Raw genomic sequence first — 21,591 nt, forward strand, 5'->3', positions numbered from 1 at the left:
GCAAATGGCGTGGATAGAGGCTTTTTCCCAGGGTGGTGGGGTCAATTACTAGGGGACACAGATGTATGAGGCAAGTTTTTCACACAAAGGCTGAAATGCCAGATAAGGTGGAAACAGACACAATTGCAGTGTTCAAGAAGGACTTGGTTGAATACATAAATCGGAAGGGAAAAGAGGGATATGGATTCTTTAAGTGAAGGCAGATTTTGTATGGAAGGGCATGATGTGGCTGCACAGGCTTGGAGGGCCAAAGATTCTATTCCTGTTAGGTATTGTTCTTTGGGTTTAAATTGTGCAATCGAAAGTCAGGATATCTTTGTGTTGAGCGTCATCGAATAGAGTAATACATAAACACCAGAGGTAAGATTGCGAGAACGATGGAGAATTAAAACTACAGGAGACCGGAAGCACAGTCATGCTTGCATACTGCATGGTGGTGTTCTACAGAGACCCAATCCAGATTTGTTCTTCCCAACGTAAAGGAGGCCACATTGTAAGCAGTATACTAGATTTAAAGCACCACATGTACATCACAGTTTCAGCTGGAAAACTTATTTGGGACCATGGACAGTGAATAAAGAGAAAGTTAAAAATCAAATGTTGTATTTCCTGCTGGTACACAGAAAAGTGCTGTCCAAGAGAAACAGGATGCTCAGTACGACTGAGAATGCTGAAAAGGGAGGTAAACCTGTGTTTGCCATGGAATCAGGCTAGAAGAGGCAGAAATGACAGAAGATGGTCTGTTGTACATGGAGGCATGTGGAGTGGATGAAGAAGATAGGAGGAACCCCATCACAGTTCTGGGAAGAAGAACTGAAGGAAGAAATGGAATGGGCATATCTGAAGACTGTATCAACCATGATAGCAGGGGAACCCTCACTCAGGAGAAAAAAAATGAGATGGAAGACTGTCATTAGAATGTTTTTAAATTTTAAAAAATAACATTTTGTTTAAAACAATAGTTTCAATTCTTTTCATGTGGAGGTAATCTCATGCAAATCCAAGGTTTCACACAAATATTGACAAATCATAAGAGGGTTCATTTTCCAAAGAGAGAATCAACAGTGCAAAGGAAATCAGTGCAGAAAATAATAGAGAACATTTATGAAAATACAGCAGGAAATAATAGGCTAGTGACCAAAGGTAAAAACAACAAAAAAAGGCAAAGTTCTCAAGACAACACTTGAAGAAAGATATTTTGCACAACAGATGAATTAAAATTGGTGACATCGTGAACTCTGGGAAAAGCTTGCATTAAGAAGTATCTCATCCTTAAGAGGTGTGAAGTGCTTCACATTCAATTATTATTTGGTTAAAAATCACACAACACCAGGTTATAGTCCAACGAATTTAATTGGAAGCACACTAGCTTTCCGAGCGACGCTCCTTCATCAGGTGATAGTGGAGGGCATGATCGTAACACAGAATTTATAGCAAAAATTTGCAGTGTGATGTAACTGAAATTACACATTAAAAATTGATTGTCTGTTAAGCCTTTCATCTGTTAGAATACAGTGTAAAGAAGTGAAACTATCATTGTATTCTAACAGATGAAAGGCTTAACAGACAATCAATTTTTCAATGTATAATTTCAGTTACATCACACTGCAAATTTTTGCTATAAATTCTGTGTTACGATCGTGCCCTCCACTATCACCTGATGAAGGAGCGTTGCTCCGAAAGCTAGAGTGCTTCCAAGTAAACCTGTTGGACTATAATCTGCTGTTGTGTGATTTTTAACTTTGTACACCCCAGACCAACTCCGGCATCTCCAAATCATAATTATTATTTAAGTATGGTCACAGTTGATATGGTAATAAATTTGCAAGCTAACACATACATAGCAAATTCTTCCTCAAACAGCAAACATACAGTTTATCCAGATTTAGTGATGTTGGTAGGCTAAGGAATGTTAACCAGTAAAACAGAAAAATTACTGGTCTGAACAGTCATGCCATCTCTTATCTAGGTTTAAAATCTTATCCAAATTGTAATCACAATGAAAATGTAGTGTTCCTTCTATACTAGATTAAAATAGCTAGAGTGACACTTCAATTCTCAACCCTCTAACTTAACAGTAAGAATGTTAACAACTGAATCAATTTACTAAACACCTTCATGAAGAATTCTCTTCACATAGTCTCTGACCTACTCTTGACATGATATGATGTAGGAGCAGAAATTGGCCATTCAGCCCATCAAGTTTGCTCTGCCATTCAATGACATCATGGCTGCTCTGATAATCCTCAACTCCACTTTACTGCCTTATCTCCATAACTCTTGCTGATTAAAGATCTGTCTGAGTCTTGAACAATTTAAAATATCCAAGTCTTCATAGTCCTCTGGGGTACAGAATTCCAGAAATTCAGTATCCTCAGAGAAATAAAAATCCTCACCTGTGTGAAATGGGTGTCCCCTTTACTCCAAACACATCGTCCAGTCCTAGATTTTCCCACAAGAGAGAAACAATATCACTGCATCTATACTATCAAGACCCTACGAGTCTTACATGTTTCAAGAAGGTCTCCTCTCATTCTTTTGAATGCATTTAGTTCAAGCCCAAACTACTCAGCCTTTTCTCACAAGAAAATCCCTCTATATCTAGAATCACCCTAATGAATCTTCTCTACACTGTCTTTAATGCCAGTAAATCCTCCTTTGGAGAAGGGGATCAAAACTGTTCAGTATTTAATGTCTGGTCTGATTAGTATCTTCTATAGTTTTAGCAGGACTCCATATTTTCATACTCCATTCCCTTTGAAATAAAGGCCAACAGTCCATTTGCCCCCCCCATTGAACTGCTGAGCTTAAATTATTTACTCATTTAAATAATATTTAGCTCTTCTAATCTTTCTGCCAGATTACATAACCTCATATTTTCCCAGATTATATCCTCTCTGTTAAGTCTTCAACTTCTCATTCAATCTGTCTATATTCCTCTGTCAAACATGTCCGCCTTCCTCTATTTTTGTGCCATCTGCACAAACTATTACACACTTTGTGACCATTCATTCACTTTCCTCATGCAAGTCATTGATACATATTGTAAATAATTGTTTCCCCAGCACTGATCCCTATGAGATTCCACTAGTTAAAGGTTGCCATCCTTAAAATGCCCCCTTATTCTATTTCTGTCTTCTATTAATTAGCCAATCCTCTATCAACGCTAATGTACCACCTCCAATACCATGAACTCTTCTCTTATGTGCTGTACCTTTTCAAACCCCTTTGGAATCCCAAACATATTACATCTACTGGTTCCCCTTGTCTGTAGTGTTTGCTACCTCTTCAGAAAACGCAATAAATTCTTCTTCATGAAGCTACGCAGACTCTGCACCATTAAATAATGTATTTATAACTGCTCTTCAATTACCCTTTATAATAGAATTATTTTCCCAATGACAGATGTTAAGCTTAATTGGCTGATATCTAAGATTTTCTTTTGTCTCCCTCCCTGTTTTGTTTAAAGGTGTTATTTGGTACCTTTCCAACCTTCTGGGACTTTTCCAGAATCTAAGGATTCTTGGAAGATTACGACCAGCACCTGCACTCTCCCTGGAGCTCTTCCTTTAAAACCCTAGGGTAAAACCCATCAGGCCTAGGAGACTTTGTAGCTTTTAGCTACATTAGATTGCCTAGTACATTTTTTTCGCCTCTAGTGAATGTTATTGAGTTCATTTCTCCACACTACCATCATTGAAATGCCATTAGTGTCCTTTATTGTGAAGATAGATGCAAAGTATTTATTTAACTCCTCTGCTACTTCCTTATCTCCTATTTCCACATCTCTTTCTTTAAAAGGTAAGAATGTTCACTGCGGCCTCTCTCATTTAAATGAGCTCTCACAGTCTATTTTGCCATCATAGCTTATTTTGTCCCCTTTTCTTGGTCATTTTTCAAAGGCATTTAAAAATTTCCTAAGCCTTTGCTTTACCATTAATCGCTGCAACATTATAGGCATTTTCTTTCAATTTGATACCATTGTCAAGTTCCCCAGTTAACCGTGGTTGACTGATACCTTTTCTAGAATCCTTCTCTCTCATTGGGTTACTTCTGTGCTGACAGTCATGAACTAGTTTCTCAAATATCTGACACATTGTTCCTTAACTGTTTTTTCCACTCAACTCCGTTCTCAGTCCAACTCCGTTCTCAGTCTGCTCTCATCCTTATATAATTACTTTATATAAGTTTGGCACAGTCATTCCCAACCCAAGTTTCTCACTGAATGCTAACTTCAACTATATAGTGTATCTTTTACTCAGAGATCAAGCATTCAATCTGCCTCAACACAAATTACATATTCAGGTTTTTCTCACTCACTTAAGTAGTATTGATTGGAGAATTTAATACATGTTCTTACCTTTTTGAGAATTGCAGCATTGACATTTGGAAGTGGAACAGGATCATCATCACCTTCATCATCCATTCCCAAATCTGTGCAGAATAAAACATAGTAAACTAATCATCTGTCATTATTCACCAGGATTCCCTCACTTCACACATAGAAAGCATGTTTTCCGTATTAAGTGCTTCCTTTCTCCCGTCCCATCTGTGTACTAAAATATGGGTAAATGTTGATTCTCATTAACTCTATTCAGGTCTTCTGCATAACAATGCATCTAAGACCTGTCACCAAAGAAAGAGGAGGACAACAAGATTTTAAAAAAAGCCAAAATCCAGAAAGTGTGTTCTATCTTAGTAAAGTAACAAACAGCAAAGGTAAAAGTATATGTTTAGAACAAACAGATTTTATGACAGTCACTCAAGGTGTGCCAATTAGGAGAGGTTGAAACAAGGGTCTGATTTGCCTGTCTTATTATCCAGTTTAGGGCAAGAACTGAAAGAAAGACAACATATGTGTCTTTAAAAAAAAAAAGACCTGAAATCTAAATAATTAGAAAGCAAATGGACAAGGTTATTTTACGCATTCATTAAATATTCACAATTTTGGTATTGTTTTAGGTCATTTTATTTGTGATGAGAAACTCAATAAGAAAAATATCAATAACTACTTTAAATGGTTATCTATCAGCAGATAGCCTTTACTGAACCTAAAAGGCATAAATTAGTAATCGTAAATCAAAGTTCATTCAAATGTTGCACTTTATTAAAAAAAGAAGCTTGAGGTCCTTGAAGGATAATTAATTAGTAAACAAGATTATTTCCAAAGAGAAAAATGCTGACCCTCCAACATGGTCTTGATTGTCACAGACTGCTTTGCTATCTCCACATCAACTTCAAATATTTCTCCATCAGAGCTCTGGAGTTTAATTGATGGCATCTGAAAATAAAAACAGGAAATTTCACAGTGCTAAAAATCACAGTACCAGTTGTTGAATTCTGTCCCATCACAAAACCCATTCAAAACCATAATGCACACAATTTAACGGAGGTGCTTTACCAGCACCATATTAAAAAGCTAAATTATCAACTCTGAATTCGAGTTGGAGAAAATGAGGACTGCAGATGCTAGAGATCAGAGTCGGGAGTGTGGTGCTGGAAAAGCACAGCAGGTCAGGCAGCATCCGAGGAGCAGGAAAAATCAACGTTTCGGGCATAAACCTTTTATCACACTCGACTTTGCTTGCTAACAGCATTTGGTTTAAAGCAACACTTCTAAATCTCAATATAATAGTTTCAACTTCCATTCCAGAGAACTGAACACACAATTTAGGTTTTTAAGCAACATATTGATGGATTGTTGCATTGACGAGGATACCACCTTTCAGACAAGAAACTCCAGGAGATGCTTTTTGAGAGTTCTGACCCAAGAGCACCTCCAAATCCTAGCCAAACTTTAATCCTAACCAATACACCTAGAAGATGATCTGATCATTATCAATGCATTGATAAATAAATGTGAGGGAAAGGATATTTTAAAAGATGAGAGGAAGCAAAGTGGGATGCGGTGTTAGTTGTTTAGATATTTTTAAAAATCAACCTGTCCATGATAACACACCTTTGAAGCAGGAAGGACATGAATCTGGGTCTCCTCCCCCAGTGGGACAATACCACTGCACCATAAGAGCCCCTGATGTTAAATGTAAGTGGTAGGAATTAACTAGTAATTTAAGTTTCCTTCAATAAACAGGAACAAATTGAAAGTGTGGTTGTTGGGCCAAGAAATACATGTTTACAACACATGTCTGTTAGTAAAGTTTATAAAAATATTGCTTCCAGTTCCATCCTTCACCACCTGACTTTCTGGAATAGAACACAAACTCACATGAAGCATACATACTTGGACTGAATAACCTGTACAGCGTTGAAACATTCTATGTAATTCCATAAATTAAAAATAAGTTAACCCTAATCCAACCAGATGGATAAAAGTGACATGGATACAAAGTTCCAACAGTCAATCCATTATTTTTATGTTCAAAACTACCAAGTGGAACTTTACTCCATATTTTTTTAAATTATGGAGTTAATATTTACCATAAAATTTACAAGAACATAGCTATTTTGCTCGGTGTTTTTAATTCTTATTGAAAATAGGCTATGGGTGAAATGTTAAACTAGCACACTAGGTTGGACGATCAGCAGGGGATTCAGGGAGAGAGAAACCGGAGGAAAACGAAATGCCAGATAAAATTGGGGAAGAGATTAAGAACCAAAACCACTTGGGAAACAACACACAAAACAGAAATATTAAAGCAATGTTAAAAATCATTAATAAAATTTCTAAAGATAAATTAACCAGTCATGCAGAAACATATACATATTACAAAATTAAAGAAAAGAGGGGACCTGGAGGCAACAATCAGTAATAAGAAGGCAGATGTAACAGATCACGACTATAGAAAAGGACAGGTCTGAAAAATGCAGATTATATCATGAGAAAAGACTGGGAGGAAAGGGGTGGGATTGCAGGCACACTAATTAGATAACAACGGCATTAGAAAACAGACTCTTTGACTAAAATGGTAGTAACAGAATTTATCTACGATGAGAGAGAAGTTAACAGATCCATCATGCAAATAGGAATACACAGCAAATTGCCAAATAGTGAGGTGGTGATAGAGCAGGGCATTTATATCCAAATATGGTAAATAAGTGTATCAGAGCATTGCCTGATGTATGGTTGCAACTACCCCAAATAAAGTTCCACGAGACAACATCATCAATTTTTTAATAGGTTTTTAACTATGTTTGCAGGATTTCTTTTTTACGTAGCATGCAAATGTAAAGCAGATGGATCACAACATGCCTACAGATGGCAAATGGGCCAGAACAAATGACAGAAAGCAGCATTGGGAAGCATTTAGATTGTAGACAGAGGGTGGTGGTAGTGAGATATTAAAGAGTTAATTTGCTCTGCTGACCTGCAGGAAATTAGACGTCCCAAGGCTAGGGTGGGATGTCTCTGTCTTACAGGTAGAATGTAAGAAATTTACATTCTCATCCCTAGCCATTCAGAGCCATTTGCATGGCCATTTCCTAGTTATTCAGAATAGAAGAATTACATTATCATCCCGTATTCAGAAATCAGTAACAACATTGCAGTTGCAATTCTGACCACACCCTATATTTAAAAAGAAGATTCACAACAGATTTGGTCATTAAGGGATGTTACATTGTTTCTGGAGATGAGCAGGTAACTGCATTGCGTCTTAAGTGCCATGTGACCGTAGGGGTGATGGCTGGGGGAATTGTCTTGTGGGCATTACTGATTATGATATGAGACTTTGCATAAAGGAAGAACTGGTTCCTTTGTTCAGACAGACCTCTCGACACGGTTCCGCAAGCATGGCAAACAGTGTTGAGGATCCTCCAAAAGCTTGTGCTTGCTCAATAAAATTTTAGCTGTTCGCAGAAGTTGGCACATTGCAGTTGCATCAAGTGTTAAGAATCTCAGGAGGAAAGAATTTAACATTTGGTGGCAGCGGTGGGATTGCAACATACATGGAGCTTTTAGGTGGACTGAATAAGTGATCATCTGAGTGCCGGTTGCGTGTGATGGATGGGCCCACGAGATAAGATTTACCTTGATCTTTGTCCTTAACTTACCACTCAGTCGACCCCTTTCCCCCTGGGAATCTGTGGTGACGGAATCTCTGAGGTAACTTATTATGCACTTGCACGCCAAGAGTTCGCTTTCAGAATCATGTTACTGGAAAGGAGGTTAAAGTCCCCGGAATTTGGAGGGTAAAGTCTCTGGGGAAAGGAGGTTCAAGTCCCCGTGGGAAAAGGAGGTTAGAGTCTCCAGAGGATAGTGCAAAAAAAAAAAAATTATTGTGTCTGTCTCAACTACCCTGCTTTAGACCTCTTGTTAAGAAGGGAGATAGCCACATGAATCCTGAAGTGGGTGTGGAGACTAAAGATACTAGACTAGTATATGGAAACAAAGGGGAAGTTCATTCTTAAAACAAAAAAAAAGGGACAAATATTGAATAAGTCAGAGTTCGGGATCCCGTTGCAACGGTTATGCCGGGATGACCCCTAAAAATGAGGAAAAGTTCAGGCGCTTATCAGGATGCTTAAATAAAAAGTTGGAAAATTAAATTTGGCTGCTAGGAGGAACTTGGGACATTGCCTCCTCCACCTTCAACATTTATCAATCTGAAACGAGATACAGGGACTAAATGGAAAACTTTAATATCCACATTGAGAAAGACTGCTGAGGAAATTACAAACAAATCAAAACAGACTAGCTAGGAGAACAATGTATTTCAAAGCGGGATTACAGTGTGAGATAATGAGGGAAACCCCAAGTCTTGGAAGGTGCTGAAGAGTCAGTGTGAGGAATATGATATAAGTAAAGGAAAACAGGAAAAACCGAGAAAGGATAGGTAAAATAAGGAATCAGGGTTGAAATGCCAAGCGGGAATAAAATGGAGGTACCTCCTGACAAGTATGGTCTGCCAATAACATTTCAAAATAATAATACCAACGTGACCAGCTATCGTCACAATGCGGATTTCTGACCACCCCAGGGACACCTATTCAGAATTCATTATACGTCCAAAATCTTCTCAAAGCCATCCTCCTCCCCAACCCATTGACCATAATCAAATGTGCTGCCATCTGTGAACTGACAGGCACACTAAATCGATCACCTGCTTTAAAAACAAGCATACCAGATATTGTCACTTTGCAGCGTTTGCAGGAGGACGGCCCTCACTCAAAAATAAATATGGAAGATGCATAGGTGTTCATACTCTCAGTCAAAAGGCCTCTGGATCATTCCAGTTGGCCAAGTGTGTACACCTAATGCTTTGTTGCCAATGCTAATAATACCCGGAATATTGAATTTTATTCTGTTTTTATTGTCATTTTAAACTTCAGTTCATAAACGTCAATTTAAATTGCAGCTGTTTAGAAAATATTCCCATTTTCTAAATATACACAACACTACTAGTTATTAGAACTTGATTAAAAAACTTGAAATTTGAGTTTTGATGTCATGTTCAATATAAAACATTTATTTCTATCAATGATTTCCAACATTTTAGAATTAGAGATCGTTGTTTGAGAGATGACAAGAACTTAACTTGTATAGTGCTTACTGTAACTTCAGACAGGATACAATGCAGTCAGTCCAGCAATGGGCTATCGGTTCCATTTGAAAGATTCTCAGCTGCCAGTACTGTTTAAAGATTGACTAGCAGATACAGCACAAAAAAAAACTTAAGGAAAAATCTACATGTGAATACTGCTGGTAAAGCCTTGCTTCAATGATCAGGAAAGGAGAAGACTTGAAATCAAACATTATGGGGAGTTGCTTGGACTGCGGCACAATATGGTCCGTTGCGAGGGTTTTCTCTTTAAGTGTAATTTCATTAAGAGGTTGTGAAAAAAGTAATGAGAAATGCTGAAATTAAGGTTGAACTAATACTTGGGTCGAAAAAGGAAGTTTCAATATAAATTATGAAAGTGTTTGATATTTAAATATTTTGGTTTGTTAAAATACTGGTTCAGAAAATATTGAAGTAACTGTTTTGCCTTATTTGAATTAGGATCTCGATTCAGTGTGTTTTATGGGCTGTGAGATAGGGCAGATATGTTTTTACATTAACATTATACAACATTGTTGTATAATGTTACAGCATGGAAACAGACCCTTCAGTCCAACCCATCCATGCCGACCAGATATCCCAACCCAATCTAGTCCCACCTGCCAGCACCCGGCACATAATCCCTCCAAACCCCTCCTATTCATATACCCATCCAACTGCCTCTTAAATGTTGCAATTATACCAACCTCCACCACTTCCTCTGGCAGCTCATTCCATACACGCACCACCCTCTGCGTGAAAAGGTTGCTCCTCAGGTTCTTTTTTTATCTTTCCCCTCTCACCCTAAACCTATTCCTCTAGTTCTGGGCTCCCTGACCCCAGGGAAAATACTTTGCCTATTTACCCTGTCCATGCCCCTCATAATTTTGTAATCCTCCATATGGTCACCCCTCAGCCTCCGACGTTCCAGGGAAAACAGCCCCAGCCTTTTCAGCTTCTCCCTATAGCTCAAGTCCTCCAACCCTGGCAACATTCTTGGAAATCTTTTCTGAACCTTTTCAAGTTTCACAACATCTTTTCAATAGGAAGGAGACCAGAATTGCATGCAATATTCCAACAGTGGCCTAACCAACGTCCTGTACAGCCGCAACATGACCTCCCAACTCCTGTACTCAATACTCTGACCAATAAAGGAAAGCATATCAAACGCCTTCTTCACTATCCTATCTACCTGCGACTCCACTTTCAAGGAGCAACGAACCTTCACCCCAAGGTCTCTTTGTTCAGTAACGCTCCCTAGAACCTTTCTATTAAGTGTATAAGTCCTGCTCAGATTTGCTTTCCCAAAATGCAGCAACTCTCATTTATCTGAATTAAACTCTATCTGCCACTTCTCAGCCCATTGGCCCATCTGGTCCGGATCCTGAGGTAACCCTCTTCGTTATCCACTACACCTCCAATTTTGGTGTCATCTGTAAACTTACTAACTGTACCTCTTATACTGGCATTCAAATCATTTATGTAAATGACAAAAAGTTGAGGACCCAGCACCATCCTTGTGGCACTCCACTGGTCACAGGCCTCCAGTCTGAAAAACAATCCTCCACCACCATCCTCTGTCTTCTACCTTTCAGCCAGTTCTGTATCCAAATGGCTAATTGTCCCTGTATTCCATGAGATCTAACCTTGCTAATCAGTCTCCATGTAACCTTAAAAACAAAGAAGAATAAACAAAGAAAATTTACACCCCAGGGATGGGCCCTTCAGCCCTCCAAGCCTGAGCTGATCCAAATCTACTGTCTAAACCTGTCGCCCAATTCCTAAGCATCTGTATCCCTCTGCTCCCCTCCTACTCATGCATCTGTCCAGACGCATCTTAAATGAATCTACTGTGCCTGCCTCTGCTGGCAACGCATTCCAAGCACCTACCATCCTGTGTAAACTACTTGCCGCGTGTATCCCCCTTAAACTTTTCACCTCTCACCTTGAAAGCGTGACCTCTCGTTATTGAATCCTTCACACAGAAAAAAAGCTCATCTCTATCAACCCTGCCTATACCATTCATGATTTTATGGACCTCAATCAGGTTCTCTCCTTTTTTTCTTATTAAAACAATCCTAACCTACTCAACGTCTCTTCACAGCTAGCACCTTCCATACCAGGCAACATCCTCGTAAACCTTCTCGGCACCCTCTCCAAAGCGTCCACATCCTTTTGGTAATGTGGCAACCAAAACCGTACACATTCTAAATGCTGCCAAACCAATGTCTTTAAGTGTATAAGTGTACAATTTTAACATGACCTGCCAGCTCTTATACTCAATATCCCGTCTGATGAAGGCAAGCATACCATCTGCTTTCTTGACAACTCTACCCACTGGTACATTTACCATCAGGATACATTGGACCTGAACTCCCAGATCTCTCTGCTCATCAATTTTTCCCAAGGCTCTTCCATTTACTATATAATTCACTCTAGTATTAACTTCCCAAAATGCATCACCTCACTTTTGCCTGGATTGAACTCCATCTGCCACTTCTCCGCCCAACTCTTTAGTCTATCTATATTCTTTGACAGTCCCCTATGCTTTTTGCAATGCCACCAATCTTAATGTCATCTGCAAACTTGCTGATCATACCTACAGTGCCCTCTTCCAGATCATTTATGTATATCACAAACAGTGACCCCAGCACTGATCCCTGTGGAACACCACTGGTCACCTTTCTCCATTTCAAGAAACTCCCTTCAACTACTACTCTCAGTCTCCTGTTGCTCAACCAGTTCTTTATCCACCTAGCTAGAACACCCTGCACACCATGTGACTTCACTTTCTCCATTAGTTTTCCATGGGGAACCTTATCAAACGTCTTACTTAAGTCTATGTATATAACATCTACAGCCCTTCCTCCATCCATCGACTTGGTCACTTCCTCAAAGAACTCCATTAAGTTGGTAAGGCACGATCTCCCCGCACAAAACCATGTTGCCTATCACTGGTATGCCCATTCTTTTCCAAATATAAATAGACTTTATCCCTCAGTACCTTCTCCAGCAACTTTCCCACCACTGACGTCAGGCTCACTGATTTGTAATTACCTGGAATATCCCTACTACCCTTCTTATACAGGGGGACAACATGAGCAACCCTCCAGTCCTCCAACACCTCATCTGTGTTTAAGGATGCTACAAAGATATGTCAGGACCCCAGCTATTTCCTCTCTCGCCTATCTCAGCAACTTGGGATAGATCCCATCCGCTCCTGGGTATTTGTCCACCTTAATAACCTCTAGCCTACCCAACATACATTCCTATGTATGTCAACGTGATCCAGAGTAATCAAACTTCTATCTCTAATCTCAACATTCATCATGTCCCTCTCCTCAGTGAACAGTGATGCAATCATTCAGAATCTCACCCATTCTCTCAGGTTTGACACACAGCCTTCCTTTCTTATCCTTTAGTGGACCCATCCTTTCTCTAGTTACTCACTTGCTTCTTGGGATTCTCCCTTAATTCTGTTCGCTAAAGCTATTTCATGACCCCTTTTAACTCGCTTGATTCCTCGTTTAAAACTGGTCGTACTCTCCCGATATTCCTCCAGGGCCCATTCTGTTCTTAGCTGCCTGGGACCTTATGTACGCTTCCCTTTTCCTCTTGGCTAGTCGTACAATTTCTCCTGTCATCCACAGTTCACAAATCTTGCTTTTCCTATCCTTTGCTTTCAACGGGACATGCCTATCCTGCACTATCTTTGAAAGCCTCCCAAATATCAAACGTGGACTTGCCTTCAAATAGATGTGCCCAATCCACATTTCCCAGCTCCTGCCTAATTTTGATATATTTGGCCTTGGCCCAGTTTAGTACTTTTCCCTTAGGACCACTCATCTTTGTCTATGAGTATTCTAAATCTTACAGAATTGTGGTCACTGTTCCCAAAGAAATCCCCCACTGCAACTTCTACCACCTGGCCTTGCTCCTTCCCCAACACTAGGTCCTATATGGCCCCTTCCCTTGTCGGACTATTAGCATACTGCTCTAGAAAACTCTCCTGGAGCTTCTCACAAATTCTGCCCCATCCAGACTTCTGATACTAAATATACCCCAGTCAATGTTGGGACAATTAAAATCTCCTATCACCGCTACCTTGTTGCCTCTACATCTTTCCATAATTTGTTTACCTATTTGTTCTTCTATCTCACCCTCACTGTTGGGAGGCCTGTAATATAGCCCCCACAATGTAACTGCATCCTTCTTATTTCTCAGCTCCACCCATAATGCCTCACTACTCAAGCCCCCCATAGTGTCCTCCTTTAGCACAGCCGTGATACCATCCCTGACCAACAATGCAATCCCTTCCCTGCTTTTACCACCCTCCTTGTCCGAAGTGTTTATATCCTGGAACATTTAGTTGCCATATAGGCCCTTCCTTCAATCAAGTCTCTGTGATTGCAATAACATCATACTCCCAGGCACCAATCCCAAGTTCTAAAACAAATTGATTGAAGACCTTGAGCCCCTGATTTGTCTGAAATTCTACAATTCCTGTTTCAAAAAACAACTGTGTCAGTGGTCATGCTTTAGCCAGATGAAAGTATTGTATTAAAATATCTCTGCTGTTCTTTTTTTAAATGCAGAGTGCTCACAAAAAGAAAAGTGCATTTTAATGTTGATGTTTTGTTAAGATTTAAAGAATATTAGAACTTGAGGCTGAGCCATTTAAGTTCGGTCAATTATTATTAAGACTTCATTGGCCCCTTGCATATTGCAAATTAAAGAATGTTTATCTCTACCAAAGTTGTACAGTTATTGGTCTGTAACCACTGTAATTCTGACTGCTTTATTTGGGAAGTTAAATTTAAAATGTCAGTTTGTCAGCAACCACACATTCCAATTAAAAACACTGATCATAAAACTTAAAAAAAAAAATTAGGACCATTTTTGTCATTAATGTGAGACCTTAGAACTATATCTGAAGTTAAATTTAATATGTACATATGTGGCAGTGGGTTATTGTTTGCTTTAACAGAGAAATTATAGAGTTTTCATTTGGAGAACATATTTTGATATGTTCTGCATTTGTTTCGCATGAATATTTGTGATTTAAATCTGAACTGAAACTGCCTCTTCAATGGCTATGCACAAGAAGCATTGTTGTTTTCTTGCTATTCCAGATTTTTGAAATACTTTTCCTGACAGCTTTCACATTAGCCAAGTATTAATTTGTTAAAGGAAAATAATTTTTGAATAACCTGAATGGGGTCTCCCAAGGGTTTGATTTTAGGACCACTGATTGTTGTTTATAAATTATTGAATTGTTTAGACAGTATAATTTAAAAGTCTACCGATTATATAAAACTTGATAATGTCATAAATAGTGACCAGAGTAACAGATTTTAACACGACTGAGAATGTTGAAATAGGCAGACACAGCTGGAACTGACAACCGGAAGCTGCAGGTACAAATCACTAAAATGCCGGAGGAAACATCACAGAAGCACTTCACAGGAGGCTCCCAAGCACTGAGGATGTCACCTAGACAGGGGACGAAACGTCTGTAACACAAATTCCCAGCTCGGCGAACAGAACCACAACAACGAGCACCGGAGCTACAAATCTTCTCCCAAACTTTGAATAGGCAGATACAATTTAGTATAGTGAAATGTGTGACTGTCTTCATACTGATAACCACCTTGACAAGGAAGGGGAATGAAAGAGGAAATGCAAATATACTTTCAGCAGCTAACATAGTCTCTAAAGTTTCTCCGTTCACAGGTAAAACATGCCTTCAGACCGCCGCCCACCCCTCCACAATCTCATCCAACAGACTCAATCAGCTCCCCAGACATGAGCACGGAAATTGAAGAAGCTAACAACAGCAAAGAGCAGGCCCAAACGCTTTTTGTCAGAGGCTTCCCCTGGATATTAAACCACGTGAGCTTTACCTTCTCTTTCGATCATTTAAGGGATATGAAGGTTCACTGATCAAGCGAACATCAAAACAGCCAGTTGGCTGTTACATTTGACAGCAGAGCGGAAGCAGAAGCAGCAAAGAATGCTGCATTCACCTACCCTGCAGTTGCAGCTGCCGCACTTCATGCTCAGATGCGCTGGTATCATCCATCTAAAGCATCTCCACAAGGATGGAAGTCTCATCAGTTTTGTTGAGTATTTAACTGCCCTTATCCAAGAATTCAGATTTCTCCATGGAGTGGTGTGCAAGGACAGATTGGATTTTGTTTTCAGGTTGGAGTTTACTGAAGGAGATTTTAAGATAACTCGCTCATTTCCACTCAACTTGGAGAGGGTGGAGTGGTCACTAAGGACTGTGGATTTAAGAGCTGATGAACACTTTCCACATGGGAGGATGCTAGTAATTTTGTTGTTATAATCATTATATGTTGTGTGTCAATAACTTGCTTAAGTATTGGCTATAATATGAATAAGCCGGTAGTGCCATCTAGGTGGTTATCATGAAATGATAAAAAGGAGGGAATGAAACATTAAAGGGTTAATCTGCTCTGCTGACCTGCAGGAATTTGGATGCTCCGAGACTAGGGTGGGATGTCTCTGTGTTACAGGTAGAATGTAAGGAATTTACATTCCCGTCCCTTGCCATTCAGAGCCATTTGCATGGCCATTTCCTAGTTATTCAGAATAAAAGAATTACATTATCATCTCGTATTCAGAAATCAATAACAACATTGCAGTTGCAATTGTGCCCACACCCTGTAGTTTAAAAAAAAATTCACAACAGATTTGGCCATTAAGGATTGATTCACATTACATTGTTTCCAGAGATGAGCAGGTCACTGCATTGTGTCTCGAGTGGCATGTGACTGTGTGGGGGATGGCTGGGGGTTGTCTTGTGGGCATTACAGATGTGCATAAAAGAAGAACTGGTTCCTTTGTTCAGACAGACCTCTCGACACGGCTCCACAAGCATGGCGAAGAGTGTTGAGGGTTCCTCCAAAAGCTTGTGCTTGCTCAATAAAATTTTGGCTGTTCACAGAAGTCAGCGCATTGCAGTTGCATCAAGTGTATAAGAATCTCAAGAAAAAGAATCTAACAGTAGTGGGTTGTTATCCGGACTGGAGGCCTATGATCAGTTCTGAGTCTGTTGTTGCTCGTCATTTATATCAATGATTTGGATGAAAATATAGGAGGTATGGTTAGTAAGGTTGCAGATGACACCAAAATTGGTGGTATGGTGGACTGTGAAGGTGGTTATCAATGAGATCTTGATCATGGAGGCCAATGAGTCAAGAAATGGCAGACGGAGTTCAATTTAGATAAATGAGAGAGGTTGCATTTTGGCAAGGTAACCAGGGAAAGACATTTCCAGTTAATTGTAGGGCCTGGGAAGTGTTATTGAACAGAGGGAACCGGGGTGCAGGTTCATAATTCCTTAAAAGTGGTATCACAGGTGGACAAGGTGCATTTGGCATACTTGCATCCACTGGTCAGAGCACTGAGTATAGGAGTTGAAACATCATGTTGCAGCTGTACAAGACATCGGTGAAGCCACTTTTAGAACACTACATACAATTTTGGTCACCCTGCAATAGAAAGGATATTGTTAAGCTAGGGAGGGTACAGGAGATGTTGCAAGGACTGGTTGGTTTCAGTTACAAGAAGAGGCTGGATAGACTTGGAATTTATTCCCTGGAGCATCAGAGGCTGAGGGGTGACTTTATAGAGGTTCAGATAAAGTGAACAGTCAAAGTACATTCTCCAGGTGTAGTCAAGTCCAAAACTAGAGATCGTAGCTTTGAGGTGAGAGGGAAAAGGGAGCGGAGGGGCAATTTTTTCATACAGAGGGTCGTGCCTGTATGGTCTGAGCTGCCAGAGGAAGTGATAGAGGCAGGTAGAATTACAACATTTAAAAGACATTTGGACCGGTAAATGAATAGGAAGGATAGGAATAGAGGGACATGGGCTAAACACAGGCGATAGGACTAGCTCAGTTGGGCCAAAGGGTTTGTTTCTGTGCTGGAGGACTCTAACTCTAGTGATCATTCTCATATAAACATATCATTATTAAAGGAATGAAGCGAAATAATATAGTGGAACAAGTAGATCTTAAATGGGTAGGAACACAGGCAAGTAAATGAAAAATTTCCAACAAAGAAATAGAAATTCAATGAAATGATTGATGGAATCTGGAAAAATATATCCCACTCCAAAGTAAGAACAAACTCACTAGGAATAAAACATGGACTGATTTCAATCTTTTCCCTTAAATATTAGTATACACCAACTACATTGCGTATTTTTTAAATGAAACATTCTCAACTTAATTAGACACCTTCAAAACTGCATATTTTTAATAGCTTTTTGGTCAATACTGTCACTAAACCATTTCCCTTTTCCAATCAATTCTTGATGTCAGGAGTATAAAGTTCTTAACTATGTCCTTTGAGACATCTATGTTACAGCCATTACATCATCACCACATGTGGCAACAGCTCCCTTCTAACCAGGAAGATGAACATCTCCCCTCCTACATCATTTCCCCACACACTACTTCCCAAATACATTAATACATAGAACAAAAACAAAGTGCTGGTGAAACTCAGCAGGTCTGGCAGCATCTGTGAAGAGAAAGACAGATTTAACACTTTGAGTCCAGTGACCCTTTGTCCAATAATGTCAGACCTGCTGAGTCCACAGTTCTTTGTTTTGTTTTACATGCATGGCCCTAGAGTTAATTCAGAGATTACTACATTTCATTATAGCTTATTTGTCTCTATAGTTACCCAAAGAATTTAATATGGGAACATGATACTAATAGATATCATTTTTTGATCTCTCCTAAAATAGAAAGATGAGAAATTGATCAAGCCTAGAAAATAAAAACGCCTGGACAGACAGCATGGTCACAAGTTGACACATTCAGGAAAGGATAGTAGAAATGCCAGTAAGTATATCTGAACAAAAATCATTAGAAAAGGGATTCATGTCAGAGAGGACTTACAGATTCATACAGAACAGAAAAGGTTCTTCAACACAGTCTACATTGACATAACTACCACTAAAAGTGCGCTAATCCCAATTTCCTGCACTTGTCCCATTTCGTTGAGTGTTATGTTTTAAAATGCTCACCCAAATATTTTTTAAAGGTTGTAGAGTTTCCAGTCTCCACTACCTTCCCAGGCAATGCATTCCAGATTCCCAACATCGGCTGAGTGAAAAAGTTTTTTTTCCCCCCCAAAATCTCCTGCCCTTTACCCTAAACTATACCTCCTTGTGACTGATCCTTCAGCCAAAGAGAACATCTGTTCTCTAGTAAAGTAGCTGCCCCCTTAACATCCCTAAGTTCTATCCACAAAGCCTCATTGAGGACCCTACCAAGATATCACCTCTCTTTACTGCAGTAACTGACTCCTTAAGTAATTGTGCTATTAATGACTTGCAGACAGCTAATGGCATTCCTATACTGTATTAAAAAGGCAGACAGAACAAACCTAGGGAATATTAACATCAGTGATAAAGGTGGAAGTGTCCTTCTGAAAAGTGATAGAAAAATAGCTAGAAATAGACTTGAAAAGGGAATATTATATAAAACTACCATTGTTGAATTCACAGAGATAAAGTAAAAATAGATAAGATTAACATAGTAAAAAAAATAGTATATGAACTTTCTAAAACGGCTTTCATAAGGGTATCATTGAGCAGATTCATGACTAGTGTCAGAAAACGTGCAGTCAATAATCAAAGCCGTGGTATGGATAGCAATAGCAAGCTGTCTGTAAAACACAAAAGGAGTTGAAGGTAGCTAGACTGGTGAAAGGTGTGAACGGATGATCCTGAAAAATCATCACTGTTGTTCAACATTCACAATTCAGAAATCTGATGTGCAATTTCAAAATTTGCAATGACCCATTAATATAGAAAGCTTATAAAAACACAGAAAGCCATCAATAAAGAAAATGAATGACAATTATGCACTCAAAGGAACTTCAATATTGGCTGATGTAGGGTGGTACATTTTGGTAAGAATATTAAAGGCCAGAAAAAAAATTTGAAAGTAAGTGCCTAAATAAGGCAGAGCAGCAGATGCTTCTGGGGCTATAGATATACAAATCAGAGCATTTATTTTAAAGAATGAAAACGTACACTTGCTAAATCTGCATAGAATTTTGGTTAGACCACACGGAGTATTATAAACAATTCATCAATCCATTACAGAAAGGATAAAGAGGCGATGGAGACCCATGGATTAAAATATGTGGAGTGATACCAGAAATGAAATGTCATTAGCGAGTTTTGAGAAGATGTGTAACTCAGGCTGATGTTCTGGATGTAGGTTTGCCCTTTGAGCTGGAAGGTTCCATGAAATGTCATTTCTTCTAAAGACTGAAACAGCTGTGGGTCTTTTCCCCAGAGAAAACAGAAAATGGCCCAGACATCGTTGAAGAGGTAGATCGTTAATGGCTAGAGCTGGACAAGGTGCAGTGTGAACAAAACAAAAACAGGGGACCACAAGGTGTTCTTGTTGTGAACTCAGCGCGAAGTTGGAAAACCACAACCACTTTAAAACAACGAGAAGGCCGACCTCACCCTTTACCGGTGTACACAAGCCACTCCCGGTCTTCACAACACTCTCCTGGCGCAGTTCCGACCGCCCTACAGGGGAGGCCCTACCACTGCCACTGCTCTGCCCCAGGGGCTCGCGCACACTCACCGTGAGAGGCCGCCTCCAGCTCCAGGCGCAGGGGCTCGCGCACACTCACAGAGAGAGGCCGCCTCCAGCTCCAGGGGCTCGCGCACACTCAGTGAGAGGCCGCCTCCAGCTCCAGGGGCTCGCGCACACTCACCGTGAGAGGCCGCCTCCAGCTCCAGCCGCTGAAGTCTACACGAACCGCGAGCGACACGGACACGGCAGGACCCCGCTCTATAGCTGTCTACTCAGCGCCGCCAAAAAGGAAGGAAAAAAAACCAGCTCCTTCTTTCCAAAATGATCCCCATTCATTTTTAAATCCCAGTCCCCTACGCCCTCAAGGGTAACATTTCTTTGCGACCAAAAAATTCTGTAATCAGTGGCACCGCCGTCCTGTAAAATTCTAGACAGCTCTTCACCCCCGCCGACCGTGTTAAAGATGCATTTGTCTACTCGGGCAAAACATTGTTTTAATTTCAGATACAGCACACAGAAGATGTAACTCACACCGAAACGTTGCAGCACAACAACTGTGTTGAGTCTAACACCGATGCAAATAACCCAATGGTTCCGGTTTTTATTTTGTTTTTGCAGACACTACGCCTTCAAGAAGCTTATCGCCCTGAGCCCTGGTGGAGACGGATGATCCAGGATGAACAAAGTTCAATGATCCGCCACTTTTGTCGTTTTGACCGAAAATCATTGTCCTCTCCTTTAACAAAGGAAATAAATCCACTGGCATCTGCCATTTGCATTTTACATTCTATAATCAGCCGATACGAAGTTCCCCGTCAACCTTTGTATTAATGTTAAAAATTACACACCACCAAGTATAGTCCATTCCTCATGAAGGGCTTATGCCCGAATCGTCATCCCATTTAAACCTGGTGTTGTGTGATTTTTAACTTTGTCCACCCCTGTCCAAAGCCAGCACCTCCACATCATTTGTATTAATGAACATGGACAGGAAAAGTTTAGAAGGATACGGCCAAACACAGGAAAATGGCACTAGTTCACTTTAGGAAATCTGGGGCGGCATGGAGGAGTTGGGCCAAAGGGTCTGTTTCTTTGCTGTATGACTCTAAAGGGTGAAGAATATAGTTGTCGCAGGAACAGACCATGCAGCCTTTTGAGCTCATTCAATATGAGCTGATCTTCAGTTCCAATTCTATGCCCATCCACACCTCATATCCCTTAATTCCGTGAAAGATCAAAATCAATTTAGATCGCCCAGCATTTAACAGTTTTCGTACTTTATGTGGAAAAGTTGCATCAAATTGTTGTTATACACCATATGTCTTCAGCATAATGAAATGACTACTTTGTCATCTTTGTGAAACTATGCTAATCCCTCTCAGCAAAGGCTAGTCTACGTTGTCTTTAAAGGCAAGCTCAAAATTTCTTCCTCAAATCATCAACATGTAGCATTTTAATGATCATGCTCTACCAACAATTGGGGAACAAATTAGGGTC

At 39.9% G+C, this 21,591-nt stretch overlaps 1 protein-coding gene across 8 annotated transcripts in view; it reads right to left on the bottom strand.

Annotated features, from left to right (window-relative positions):
• Positions 1-20,645, bottom strand: part of skp1 (S-phase kinase-associated protein 1) — a 26,845-nt gene extending 6,200 nt beyond the window's left edge. Inside the window, exons 1-4 of one of the 8 annotated variants that reach the window (XM_043703440.1) lie at positions 20,143-20,157; positions 15,985-16,099; positions 5,185-5,281; positions 4,361-4,434 (exon numbers count right to left, since the gene is read on the bottom strand). In XM_043703440.1, coding sequence (XP_043559375.1) covers positions 4,361-4,434; positions 5,185-5,281; positions 15,985-16,074 — 261 coding nt within the window. In that variant the 5' untranslated portion in view covers positions 16,075-16,099; positions 20,143-20,157. Of the gene's footprint in view, positions 1-4,360; positions 4,435-5,184; positions 5,283-15,984; positions 16,100-20,018; positions 20,123-20,142; positions 20,356-20,625 lie in introns of those variants that run through there. The other 7 variants (XM_043703441.1, XM_043703447.1, XM_043703445.1 and 4 more) reach the window with 7 other exon arrangements.
• Between the last annotated feature and the right edge of the window lie 946 nt (positions 20,646-21,591).

This window comes from Chiloscyllium plagiosum, chromosome 14, assembly GCF_004010195.1.
Source record: "Chiloscyllium plagiosum isolate BGI_BamShark_2017 chromosome 14, ASM401019v2, whole genome shotgun sequence".
Taxonomy (NCBI): domain Eukaryota; kingdom Metazoa; phylum Chordata; class Chondrichthyes; order Orectolobiformes; family Hemiscylliidae; genus Chiloscyllium; species Chiloscyllium plagiosum.